We start from the raw sequence: 14,272 nt of genomic DNA, 5'->3' as shown, positions 1-14,272 counted from the left end.
ATAACCTGGGGTGGCCGGTGGGATGATAGACTCACGTAATTGTGTTAAGGCTTATCAACTTGGCCAAAAGGAAATAAATAGCTTTTAATGCTCCCACCAATTTTAGGTGTAAAATCTCTGTGCACCTAGAAAATGAACTCCTTTGAAGAGTGAATCTGTAGAAACGACATCTTGGGGTTGGATGTTCTCTCAATGACTCCAACTCGAATTATTCAACTTACAAGTTTAAAAAAAAAAAAGGGGGCTTGGATTTTTTTCAGCCAGCTTTCCAAACTCAAGCTGGTGCTGAAAGTCAGGCTGGGTTATTTACTGATATATGCTTGCTTCATCTGCAAGAAACCTGACTCAGCTCAGATGTATTAGATGACTGATGTGCAATTCAGGTGCTTGACTGTCATATCCAAGGCTGAATATAGAGAGCTGTCAGGGGAAAAAAATCATTTTTCTTGTAAATTGAGCAAAATTGATCTGGAAATCATTGAGAGAGGATAACCATGGGCTCCATGATGCCATTTCTCCAGTGTCACTTTGCAGAGTAGACTCACACTTTGTGTGTGGTTTCCATTTGAGAGTGGCACATCTGACTCCCATCCCTCCCGCCCCTTTTGAGAGTTACCTACAGAAAGGAAATCATTTTCGGTTAAAAGATAGGGCTTTTCCTTGCAGCTGGGTGGCTCCTGCTACAGCGTTTTATATAGCACAGAATGTATTTCTTTAGTGGCTCACTTTTCTTTGAAAGTCAAACCATCAAGTGAATTTTATTTTCCTTTTTTAAAGACCTTCAAACTCACTTCGGAACTGAAGTGACATGAATCATGTTATAACAAATGTTTCTTGGCCAGATTACAAATCTCATTTTATTCATTTGTAAAATGTCCAGACACCTCATTTAAAGTTATATGAGCTTTCTTCATTTTGTCATTAAAACTGATTGCTTTTTTCAATAATTAAAAAAAGACCGCTAATGCGCAACTTACATAAGAACAGCAGTACTGGGTCAGACCAAAGGTCCATCTAGCCCAGTATCCTGTCTGCCGACAGTGGTTAATGCCAGGTGCCTCAGAGGGAGTGAACCTAACAGGTAATGATCAAGTGATCTCTCTCCTGCCATCCATCTCCATCCTCTGACAAACAGAGGCTAGGGATACCATTCCTTACTCATCGTGGCTAATAGCCATTAATGGACTTAACCTCCATGCATTTGTCCAGTTCTCTTTTAAACGCTGTTATAGTCCTAGCCTTCACACCCTCCTCAGGTAAGGAGTTCCACAAGTTGACTGTGCGCTGTGTGAAGAAGAACGTCCTTTTATTTGTTTTAAACCTGCTGCCTATTAGTTTCATTTGGTGGCCCCTAGTTCTTGTATTATGGGAATAAGTAAATAACTTTTCCTTATCTACTTTCTCCACATCACTCATAATTTTATATACCTCTATCATATCCCCCCTTAGTCTCCTCTTTTCCAAGATGAAAAGTCCTAGCCTCTTTAATCTCTCCTCATATGGGACCCTCTCCAAACCCCTAATCGTTTTAGTTGCCCTTCTCTGAACCTTTTCTAGTGCCAGTATATCTTTTTTGAGATGAGGAGACCACATCTGTACGCAGTATTCAAGATGTGGGCGTACCATTGATTTATTTAAGGGCAATAATATATTCTCAGTCTTATTCTCTATCCCTTTTTTAATGATTCCTAACATCCTGTTTGCTTTTTTGACCGCCTCTGCACACTGCGTGGACATCTTCAGAGAACTATCCATGATGACTCCAAGATCTTTTTCCCGATTTGTTGTAGCTAAATTAGCCCCCATCATATTGTATGTATAGTTGGGGTTATTTTTTCCAATGTGCATTACTTTACATTTATCCACATTAAATTTCACTTCTACAACACAGGTGAGACAAGATTTTTCTGGGCACCTTTTTATCCAGAATGATATGGGTGAATTAGAGGGAATGCAGAGAAAAGTAACAATAAAAAGATTGAGGGGTTCAAGGGATGGTTTTGAGGAAAGATTGAAAGAACTTGGCATGTACAGCTTGCCTTAGTGACTAAGAGGGGCTGTTCTAAGAGAGTAGAGGAATTGGTAGGATGTAAATGCAAAGATGGGAGATAAATCGTTTTGAGTGGTATAAGTAAGCATAGAAGGGATGAGATTGAGCAAAGGAAAATGAGGCTATCAAGAGAGTGTTCCTAATAGTGAGATCTATCACACTGTAGGATGGTCTCCCAAAGGAAGCGGTGGAAGTGCTAGTAACTGAGTCGTTTTAAAATTGGACTGGACAAAGAAGTGAAGAATATATTGTACAGGGCAATCCTGTATAAGCAGAGGGAGAGAGGAAAAGACTAAATAATCCTTTCATGTCTTCAGTGTCTTTGATTCTCTCAGCAGATTTGAAAAGACACTCCTCCTTTGAAGTAAGAATGGAAAACACCATAAAAGGACCATCAGGCCCTTACCAGCCCAGGCTTGGTTAATCACAATCCCGCTTCTTGCTTTCCTCACTTAAAGAAGGGGAGAAATCTCATGTAGAAAACCAGTAATTTCCAACTTACTGGAGAATGGGAAAGAATTGAGACCTAGTCTAGACTTATAGGTTTTGGCAGCATAGCAGCATCAGGAGAGTGAAAAATTGCACCTGTAACTGTCATGTGTACGTCAACAAAAGCCCTAGTGTAGACAGTTATACAGCAAAACAGTCTTTTACCAGTATGGTGAATTCTGTTCGGGGAAACTGGAAACTAGTTTACTGGCATAGCTATATGGGCAAACCTTTTCTAGTGGTGACAAGACCTTTTCCTTTTATATTGCACTTTTCATCTGAAGATCTCAGAGGTATGCAGGGATGGGTAATTATGTTCCCCTGTATTAGAGATGGAGACATTCAGGCACAGCGGGTTGGACCATCCAAGGTCACACAGTGAGCTAGTAGCAAAAGCTGCAGCTACAACCCAGGTCAAGTACTTGGACTAGAATCTCGTCCCAGTGCTTTGCCCACTAGAGCCAGTGGGAATGATGTTATCTGAAACCATTCATGCTGCTTTGCCAATTGAGGAATTGATGTGGATGTGTAACAAACCTGAGAGCTGCACTGTGCTTTCAAAGCCATTTCCTCTCCACTTTCTCTGCTCGCCTACCCCTTGATCTCTATTGCATTTTCTCATTATGATGGTTGTTCCCCTTGCTTTTTTGGCTTCTCTTCTTTTTCTTGGGGTCCTCTCTCTTCACTTTTGTCTATGTCTGGCTGACAGCAAAATGAAACTGACTAGATTAAAGATTTCAAGTTGTGGGAAATATTGCTTTAGATTTTGAGATCCCCTTCAGCTTCACTGCCAGGAGGGGGGAAGAGGAGTAAAGTGAAACTGACTAGGTTCTCAAATTCAGAGGGCCAGATCACCTGCTTAAAGTAAGTCAGCAGAGCTCCATTCATCTCAATGCAGCTATGTTGATCTACTCCCGCTGATTATATGGCTCAAAAGCATACGATAGTACAGTAGTAGTGAGTTTCTTTGATTCTGGCTGCACCAAAGAGGCTAGATTTTTTTCAATGCTCTGATCCATCATGATTGTTGTTCCCCTGCCAGCTGAGCCTCTTGCATTGAAATGGGGTTTAGACCAATATTAGTAAAGTAACTAAAATGCAGTTGAGCCAGAATGTACAGAGAAAACGGAACAACCAGTGTCTTGAGCATTTTCCATTGCTGCTGTTTGCCAGCATGAACCAACTGATACGCAAACCTGATTCTTTGCTGAAACACAAACCTGATTCTTACCCCTCAAAAGGTCCAACCCCTCCATTGAAGTAATTGGCCAGACTCCAGTGGGAAGAGGATCAAAATCTTATAGTGGTGTACATCAAAAGTAACTCCACTGAAGTTAATAGTTACACCGCTGTAAAACAGGCCTGAGTTAGAGGACAAATCAAGACCACAGGGCCTAAGAAAACTGTAACTAATATGCCTGTACCAGAAGACAGTGAGTGAGTATGTATGAATGCATACCCCCCCTGCCACACTAGTGAATCATAGAAATGTAGGCCTGGAAGGGAGCTTGAGAAGTCATCAAGTCCAGACCCCTACACTGAGGCAGGACCAAATAAACCTAGACCATCCTTGACAGGTGTTGGTCCAACCTCTTCTTAAAAACCTCCAACGATGGGGATTCCATAACCTCCCTTGGAAGCCTGTTCCAGATCTTAACTACCCTTCTAGTTAGAAAGTTTTTCCTAATACCTACTCTAAATTCTCCGTTTCTGCCAATAAACCCATTATTTCTTGTCCTACCTTCAGTGGACGTGCAGAACAGTTGATCACCAGCCTCTCTGTGACAACCCTGGACTTATTTAAAGACTGTTAGCAGGTTCTTTCTCAGTCTTCTTTTTTTCAAGACTATACATCCCCAGGTTTTTTTAACTTTTCCTGATAGGACAGGTTTTCTAAACCTTTTTTTCATTTTTGTGGCTCTCCTTTGGACTGTCCCATTTATCCACATCTTTTCTAAACTGTGTGGTTCCCAAAACTGGATACAATACTCCAGCTGAGGCTCACCAGTGCCAACTTGAGTGGGGCAGTTACCTCCCATATTTTGCATCCGAAGAAGTGGGCTGTAGTCCACGAAAGCTTATGCTCTAATAAATTTGTTAGTCTCTAAGGTGCCACAAGTACTCCTGTTCTTATTTTACATATGACTCTCCTGTTAATACACCCTAGGAAGATATTAGCCTTTTTCGCAGCTGCATCACACTGTTGACTTATATTCAATTTATCATCCACTGTAACCCCTGGATCCTTTTCAGCAGTACAAATGTAGTTGTGCATTTGATATTTCCTTCCTGAGAGAAATACTTTGCACTTGTCTTCATTGAATTTCATCATGTGGAATTCAGAGCAATTCTCCCATTTGTCAAGGTCCTTTTTCATTCTAATCCTGTCCTCCAAAGTGCTTGCAACCCCTCCCATCTTGGAGCCATCTGCAAATTGTATAAGCATACTTTCCACTCCATTATCCAAGATTTTAAGGAAAATATTGACTAGTATCAGACCCAGGACTGACCCTTGTGGGACCTCACTAGATATGCCTTCCCAGTTGGACAGCAAACTATTGATAACTACTGAGTACAGCTTTTCACCCAGTTGTGGACCCACCTTATAGTAATTTCATCTAGACCATATTTCCCTCTTTGCTTATTAGGGTGTCATGTGGAACTATGTCAAAAGGCTTATTAAAATCAACATATATCATGTCTTCTGCTTCCCCACTATCCACTAGGCCAGTAACCCTCTCAACGAAGAAAATTCCTTATTATCCTCTACGTGCTTATGAATTGATTGTTTAATCATTTGTTCCAGTATGTTTCCAGGTATCAAAGTTAGGCTGACTGGTCTGTAATTCCCAGGGTACTCTTTTTAAAGATAGGTACTTTCTTGCTTGCCCTTCTCCTAAGCCACACTTCACTTATGAGCATGTCATGTGAAACAGTGTCAAAAGCCTTACTAAAATCCAAGCTATAATGAGGGCTAGCAATAGACCACCGCTGATTACTTTCTGTGGATTGTTTTTACCTTCCATTGTTTTTTCCCTTTTCTTCCCGGGACTTTTGTTATAAACACAAATGACCTTCCTTCCCCGCATCCTCAGTCAGGACTGCTGGGCATAGTATTGTCCCTTTAGGCTTCCGTGTATGGGGCATGGCCACTGACTGAAGGAGCAGCGTGCAATGGCTCAGCTGGACAGCAATACTTGTGCTCTTTCTCTCTGTCCTCCTTCTGTCTTTCCTAACTCTTTAATTCCACTGTTTATCCTCCCCTTTTGCCTCCAGATCGATAATATCCATGTCCACCAGGAAAAGGAATCCACAAAATCTTTGCCATAGAGAGTGATGGCCTCACTCAACCAAATTAGAAATATGTAGGATTTGGCAAACTACCACACTCTTCTCCATTACGATGATGCTTGTGTGACAGTAGATTATCCTTTTTTACAGCTTCCACCTGTCTGAGTTGTACATTGACTGTCACAAGCCAGTGTTGGCAACGTCACAGTTTGCTACCATGACAGGCAACACTGCTTAGTGGCTTGAGTGCAGGTTTGGGAGTCAGAAGACTTTGGTTTTACTCCTGGTTCTCCCTCTGACTCCATTTGTGATCTTGGGCAAGTCGCTTCACTTTTCTGCATGAAAAGGGATGATATTGCTTACTTACCTCAGTCAATCACCTTGAGAGTCCAGTGTTGCCAACCCCAAACATTAAAAATGATGAGTTATGCCCACCCCCCCACATCATGAGATTTTAATAGATAGTAAATGTTGGCTTCTTTTAATTTGCCTTCTGGTTTTTGAGCCTTTTGAGTTCATTTGGCTCAGACTTCCCAGCTTTTCTCCATGTAGGCTAACCACTTATAAATATGAAAGCTAAGATTCTCCAGAAGCTGGGTCTGGAAGTAAAACAGCAAATATCACACAAGACATCATAAAATTATGTGAGCTGGCAACAGTGGCTCCACCTGTGCCGGGGGTGGAGGAGTGCAGAGTCTGACGGTGACTATTGTATTACCATGGAAGGGGGCACAACCACTTGACTGTGATAGTACAGGGGTAGGAAGAGGATTCTGACCAAGGAATACAGACGGGCTCTTAATGTACACTTTAGTAGTGATGCCAAAGGGGGGAGAGAGCTTAATGACAGTCTTATTCTTTTTTTAAAAGAGTTTGCCTGAGTGTAATGGGAACTCCTTACTTTCCCCCATTCTCTTGCAATTGACCTTTTGCCTTTCTTTCCTGTCCTCTTGTTTCCCTTTTCTCTGCCCTTTATTTCTAGCAAGACTGAGGACTGGGGCTATCTCAATGAAGATGGAGAGCTCGGCTTGGCCTATCAGGGTCTAAAGCAAGTTGCCAGGTCAAATGCTTTTTTCTTCTTCCTCTTTTCCCCACCTCTTCCATATGCTTATATGTACTCTCTCTGCCTCGCTGTCCTTTACAATAGGAATTGGAGATGGGGCTAACCCAAGCTGAACCACCATAACTTTGAGGGGGAGATGGAACCTTTCTAAGGTTTTGGGAAATTGTGGTCCTGAGCCAAACCTTGGCACTCATGCCCGTCTCTAGGAATACAGCAACCAACTCAAGTTTGGGTTGGGATGCAGTTCGGCAGCATTACTGCAAGCATGTATCACTGTATCCCACACTAAAACTGTGTCCATGAACCTGATTCCCAGAGGTGCTGGGAAACCTTACCCTATCCGTGGGTAATGCAAGTGCTCAGCACCTTTTTGGATTAGGCTGAATGTGCTTTAGAGATATTTATATTTGGTGGGGAGGAACAATGGTATTTTATGAACGAACTCCTGGCTCCACTGAAGTCAATGGCATAACTTCCACTGAATTCAGTGGAGTCAGGGTTTCGCCCCAAGTGTCATAATTATAGTCCCTTTATAAGTGCTCTGACTGCACTTCTCCTTATGTAAAAGTGTATTAAAGTGCTCTGTTCATGAACATGTAAGAAAGGATGCTAAGTCCCTTTTAAATGTAGTTTTCTTTGTCCTCTTTGCATGCTCAAATTCACCTGGATTACTCCTTTTCCACTTAATCCAATGTCTAGAAGTGTGCCAGAAGGAGAATTATTACTACCTCCGACACTCATTCCAATGCACTCCTGTTTTGTGGATGAATATATCAGAGGGAAACATTGTAGGTGATTCCTGCAATTTCAGTGTCCCCCGTGCAAGGACAGTGCATTTGTAATAACTTCTCCAAACTAATCACCTTTTAGGAGGATGAATAATGGTTAAAGTAGAATCTAGGAGTCCCAATTCCCAGTAGCCTATTCCCAATTCTGATACTATTTGGAGTGCTCAGAACTTCTGATAATCTTTCTACCATCTCACTTTATCCTTCTGTAATACAAGGATGATAATACTTATCTGCCTCACAGAGAGGTGCTGTGAGCCTCTCCATCAGTGTTTGTAAAGTGCAATGATCTGATGAAAAGCACTATCAGGGGGAAAGTAGTAGTAATATTTATTAAAATGTAGTGTCAATTTTAAAGCAATCAGAGGGTGGGCAGCAGCTCTTTCGAGAATAATATGAAAAATATGACGGGGATGATTGGCTGCCTACATTCCTCAGAACAGCAGTTACAGGAGGACCATATTTGTCTGTGTGTTTGGTTCAGATCTAACCTGATCCCACATGAAACTGCATCATGAAAATACTTGTACTTTTCTGCATAGTGGAAGGTTTTGCACCTTCCAAGCTCAACACAATATTAACCTCTGACAATATGTCATTGAGGTCAGGTTCATTATTATCTCCATCTGACAGATATAAAGTGTGTGTGTGCGTGCGTGCATATATATGCAGAAAATGGGGAGGAGGTTGGACTCCGCTGAACAGAACAACTGAAAAGTTTTCAGCTGAAAATCAAAAAGACAACATTTTCCATGGAAAGCAGACCTTTTGCACACACACAAAAAAACAAAAAACTTTGGCTTGTTGAAAACCAAGTTTTCTGTTGAAGCACAATTTAGATAGAAAACCTTTTTGACCTGCCCTAATTAAGGCCCTGATTCAGCAAAGTACATAAGCACGTGTCTACATTTAAGCACAAGCATAGTTCTCTTGACGTTAGTGGGATGACTCATGTGCCAGACTTCATGCATGTGCTTAAGTACCTTGCTGAAGACCACACAGGAAATCAGTGGCAGAGACAGAGCTAAATCTTTGGACTTTGTAACTTTCAGTCTCTTGTTCAAACCATTCAGTCTTGCTGCAACCACTTTGCTAGCATTTGTAATCTTGTTTAGATCCTATTGGAATACTTAAAAGCACTAAGGGAGAGATTTCCATTTGGTACACTATAATTGGTACCCTTAAAAATAAATTAACTTGCCAAACATTGTTTATCAGTACACCCAGCAGTGCAGCCCCATTCAGGGGGGCAGTAACCTTTACATGATGAATCGTTCTTCCATGTGAATTAGGAAGGTGTGTGGGAGGAAAAGGAGAGAGAAATGCGCAAAAATGGCTCATACGGTCCATTTTACTGAAAGTACAGCTTGTGCTTTAATTTATCACTGCACAGAACTACATGCTGTGCATCCACATGGAATTCTTCTCCTTTTGTGATTAAAGGACCCCCTTCCCCCCCACCCCCCAAGCCACAGTTTCAATTTTCCTTTGATGCACTTTCTAAGGGGTTTATTTAACTTGTTATTCTTCAAGATGACTTAGAAAAGAATAAAAAATAAATGGAAAATGGAAACTTCTTGCAGTCTTTCTGCCGTATCTGAGTCAGTGTGATATTTTCCACTGCAAAGGGTTATAAAGCTAGGCCTACATTTTCAGAAGTGACTAGTGGTTTGGGGCATCTCAGTGTTTGGATGCAAAGCTGAAGCCAACTTAAAGCGGCCTGATTTCCTGAAATTGCTTCGCATCCACTGTCTGAAAATCAAGCTGCTTTAAGATGTTTCAGATTGGGCATCTAAAAATGGAAACACCTGAAATCACTGGTGGTTGTTTAAATCTAGGCTTAAGTCTTCACTAATTCATACTTGGCTGTTTTTTATCTAGTTATTTTAAAGTATCTGTAGATATTTGGGTTTCTCAGCAAAGGATGTACAGTAACTAAACCCCTTACCGCTGCTTTGTAGGAGAAGTGTAACTTTCATGTAGCACACTGAGAGCTTGATCCAGTTCCCAATCAAGTGAATGGGAGTCCCTCAGTTAACTTCAGGGAGTGGTGGACCAGGGCCATAGCACCAAATTGTCTCCCTCCCCACAAAACTACACGAATCTTCGTAGCATTTTTCCATCACTTGAATCTAAACCACGACTGGGTGTCTTTCTGAAAGATATGCTAGAGCTCAAACAGAAGTCATGGGCTTGATGCAGAAGTTACTGGGGTACTTTGGCCGGTGTAATACAGAAGATCAGAATAGATTATCATAATGGTCCCTTCACTCCTCCTCTTATCAGGCTCCTGGAAGCCCAGCTTCAGGATCAGAGGAGAGAGCACGAAGAGGAGGTGGAAACGCTGAAAACCCAGATGGAAACCCTGAGAGAAGAGATGGAGAAACAGCAGCAGGCATTTTTCCAGACCCTACAGCTACCACCAGAGGCCCAGGTGGAATTTGGCATCCAGCAAGAAATCACACGTCTCACAAATGAAAATCTGGTAAGAGATCATGTAAAACCACTGTTCTTCATGACCTATGTTGTAAAAACAGATCAGTGGTTGATAGAGGTGAGATGGGAAGTACTCCCATCACACCCACCCTTGTATATGAACCCAGCCAGCCAGCCAGCAGAGCTGCCTTCACATAAGCTATATGCACTAGTCGTCCCAAGCACTCCCAGTGGTGCTCCAACAACATAGTGGGCAATTGCTGTAGAACACTGAACCACTGGTTTATAAGGGTTGGATGGTGAGTAGGAGAACTCATGCTGCATGCTGTAAAAGATCATATTTTGTGATGTACCCAGTGACATTGTGCCATTCTCTGGACATAAGCAAAATGGCTTAAGGCCACAGTCTGGCCCTGTGCGCTTTAATATACATAGTGGGGAAGAATAACTCCCTACACTAGCAGGAATAATGGCTGAAATGTTATGGTCCATCTTATGCAGGAAATCAGACTAGATGATCATAGTTGTCCATTCTGGCCTTAAACCTCTGAATCTATTAACGTTATTTATAAGTAGGGCTACGGTTTTGTCACAGAAATCATGAATTTGAATAAAGTCTGTAACATCTTGGAAATGGCTGTAAAAACACTTTTGATTAGGCCCCCAAACTGAGTGGCATGGTGACCTGGTGCACGGGGTCACAGCACCATTTGGGTTTGGCCCATCCGCCCCGCCATCTCCATCTATAGAAGGGTGAATGGGCCATACCTGAGAGGCACTGCATCTCCATGTGCAACACCCAGAGCAGGGAATCGGGTCCCGTCCCATGTGTTAGGACCTGCTGCTGCAGGGTGAATGCAGGGTGGGCTTGCTTGCCAAATCTTCTCTTCCCCACAGTGCCTCACCTTCAGCACCCCCAATAGTCTTCTGTATGGTAATGTAGCAAAAACTACATTATTTGGTGACCTTTCTGTGACTTTTCATTCTTTTGCACACCTGTGCTGTGAAATTTATTAAAAATGTGTGTGCCAAAAGCGTAGCCTTATTTATAAGCATTGGCATTTCCTGAGCCCATGTGGGTGGGTAGATGCTGCTGCCTCACTCAAGAGAGTCTGTTTGGAGAACTTTATCATGTTCAAACAGACAAGTCAGAATCATTTACATATGAATGGCAGCCAGGAAATAAAGCCCTGAGGTGATAAACTATAAATCATTACCTACTGCATAATACTTCCAGGAGGAGTCAGGAACGGGAGACCTGGGCTTATTTATGTGAACATGTAGACAGATGAAAGAATGATTTCCTCTTCAGCTGATGTTAAACAGTCATTCAGAGAGGAGACCCCATGAGACCAATTTGGGGGGCAACTGTTAACTCATTCTTAATCCTCTGTGTTAGGGAAAAGTATGTCATACAGCAAAACAAAAATCTCTTGCTCGCTGTGTGAGGCGTTCAACTTTCATCCCTTGGCAGAGGTGCATCTCTTGCCTGCAGTGACGGTAGCAGCAGCAAACCCTAGAGATAAAGGAGAAAAGCTTAGCGCTTATCCTGTTCCATTGAAGTCAGTGGCACTTATGCCACTGACTTGAATGGGAGCAGGATCCAGCCAAATGATTAATATATAGCATTTATGCTTATGCCTTGACAACAAAACAGCCCATCCTAACCCAGCACCATGAGCCTATCAGTCATTTAGTGGGTGATTAACGCTTTACATAGCCATCAAAGGGAGGGGATGACCAGCAGTATATCATGGGGATATAGGATGTAGAATAACAAAGCCCAAGGCCCAGTCTACACTACAGAGTTAGGTTGACGTAAGGCAGCTTTCATGGACTTAGCTCTGTAAGTGTCTATACTAAAATGTCGCTCCTGACGATGTAATTTGCCCGCTACACCAACTTAATAACTCCACCACTGTGAGAAGTGAAGCACTTAGGGTGATGTAGCTAGGTCGATGCAGTGTCAGTGTAGGCACTGCATTGCTTATATCATTGCATTGCAGGGAAGGGATAGCTCAGTGGTTTGAGCATTGGCCTGCTAAACCCAGGGTTGTGAGTTCAATCCTTGAGGGGACCATTTAGGGAACTGGGGTAAAAATCTGTTGGGGGATTGGTCCTGCTTTGAGCAGGAGGTTGGACTAGATGACCTCCTGAGGTCCCTTCCAACCCTCATATTCTATGATTCTATGTTGCTGCCTTTCAGAAGCCATCCCACAATTCCCCACCCTGACAATTAAATCGGTGCAAGTGCTCCTGGGGAGGACGTGCACCGCCAACACAAGGAGCATAGTGTGGACATGAAAAAAGCAATGTAATTACTGCAGTGGCTGTATGTCAACATAACTTAGGTCAACTTCATTTTGTAGTGTTGACTCCCTATACGGAGGTTAGGAAGAAGAATCAGATGTAGACGAGTTTTTTTTCCAAAAAGCACGTGAAGTGCAGATCTACTCTGAAGTGAGACTAGGCACCTCCTTACTCAATACTTCTGTGCCCTGTGGGTGTTCACAATCACATATGCTGATTTCAATGACAAATATAAGTTTTACTACTGTTTACTCCTGCTACCACCAGAGTCAGCACAACTGTAGGAGAGGGAACTGGATTCTCGCCTCGCTCACCAATCATCAAAAAAGAAAAAAAATTATGATCAAGTTCCAGTTGCAGGGTGAAATTCTGACCTGTTATATGTGTGAGAGGCAGCACATGAATAACTGAAGGCCTAATTTGGCCTGCAAACGCTTTGTTTCTGGCAGTGGTACATGAGGTGGGATTCTCAGGTTCTAGGGTGAGTTTGCAGGCTTGTCTACACACACAAGATGTACTGCTCTAACTATACTGGTACGGCTGAAACTACATCCTCACTAGTATAGATGCAATTATGTCGGTATAAAGGTGCCGCATGTCATTATAGCTAATCCTGTATGGGAAGGAGAATCAACTGTAAAGCACCTTTCTACTGATATAAAACTGCATCCAGACTAGGGATTGTACCATTATGACTTTTTTTAACCAAAATAATTGCATACACCCTGAGATAATTAAACCAGCACAAAAATGTATGTAGCCCAGGCCTTAGGAAAAATAATCTGTCTACTTGTAAACTGAGTAGGGTTTTTATGGGAGTCACTGAAAGGCAATGAACAGGGACTCCCTCCTGCTGTTTTTTTGGAGTCACTGCTTGGAGCAGAGTCATGCTTTAAATACCATGGCAACATTATTTTAAAAGACTTTTTTAAAAGCAGTCATTGAGGGCCTGAACATGCAAGAGGCTGAGCATTCTCAGTCCCACTAGATTCATTGGGAATTGAGGGAGCTCAGAAGTTCACAGCATCAGGGCCTCACACCATAAATTCTGGATCAGAAGGTTGCTGCTAGGGAGAGAAGAAAGATGTTCTTTAAAATAACATCATGTAGGAAACTGTTTGAAAGCTGCCATTTTCTCCCTCTCTCTCACCGGTGTGCAGGAGAAACTTGACAGCAGGCTTTCTCTACTTTTCCTTGAAAAGAAGAAGCTCAGGTTACATGATTGATTGTTCTGACACTGACTGAAATGGCCTCTGCAAAGACAATATGGTTTTTTTTAAACATTGGATGTGCATAGATGGGCTAATTTTTTAAACTTTTCAGTACCTCGGAATAAACAAGCTTTCTGCAGGTAGGGGTGTACAGGTGCCATTCTGACCCTGTTCTTCCAAGCTCCCTGGTGATTGGGTGATTCCTGGCCACAGGAATTCTGCAGGTGGCAGTGGACATGACAAGTCTGAAAGGCAGATGTTTTCTTATCTTTGCTGTAGAAATTGACCCTGAAGTGCTGCACATTTTCAGAGATCCAGATCATAGTACAAATCAATGGAAAGATGTAAACCGCTATTCTCCGGGAAGCTTTACAGAGTGTTGCATTTGCACACACCTTTTAACATGCTTCAATACAGCATATATGTACTTCTCAGTGTCTTTGTATCCAAGAGGGCTGGGTCATGATCAGCCAGTGGGGCAATTTTTTAAATACCCTTTTTCCTAATTTTCAGGATCTCAAAGAGTTACTAGAAAAACTAGAAAAGAATGAGAAGAAGCTGAAGAAACAGCTAAAGATTTACATGAAGAAGGTCCAGGATTTTGAAGGTAATTCTGGTTTTGTTACCTTCTCTG

At 42.2% G+C, this 14,272-nt stretch overlaps 1 protein-coding gene across 2 annotated transcripts in view; it reads left to right on the top strand.

Annotated features, from left to right (window-relative positions):
- Positions 1 to 14,272, top strand: part of MYO5B (myosin VB) — a 377,457-nt gene that overhangs the window by 343,139 nt on the left and 20,046 nt on the right. Inside the window, exons 30-32 of one of the 2 annotated variants that reach the window (XM_065598728.1) lie at positions 6,813 to 6,890; positions 9,968 to 10,166; positions 14,152 to 14,245. In XM_065598728.1, coding sequence (XP_065454800.1) covers positions 6,813 to 6,890; positions 9,968 to 10,166; positions 14,152 to 14,245 — 371 coding nt within the window. The remainder of the gene's footprint in view (positions 1 to 6,812; positions 6,891 to 9,967; positions 10,167 to 14,151; positions 14,246 to 14,272) is intronic. The other variant, XM_065598729.1, reaches the window with a different exon arrangement.

This window comes from Chrysemys picta, chromosome 6 (assembly GCF_011386835.1).
Source record: "Chrysemys picta bellii isolate R12L10 chromosome 6, ASM1138683v2, whole genome shotgun sequence".
Lineage (NCBI taxonomy): Eukaryota > Metazoa > Chordata > Testudines > Emydidae > Chrysemys > Chrysemys picta.
Note: the sequence above shows the minus strand (reverse complement) of the source record. Positions and strands in the feature narration are given on the sequence as shown.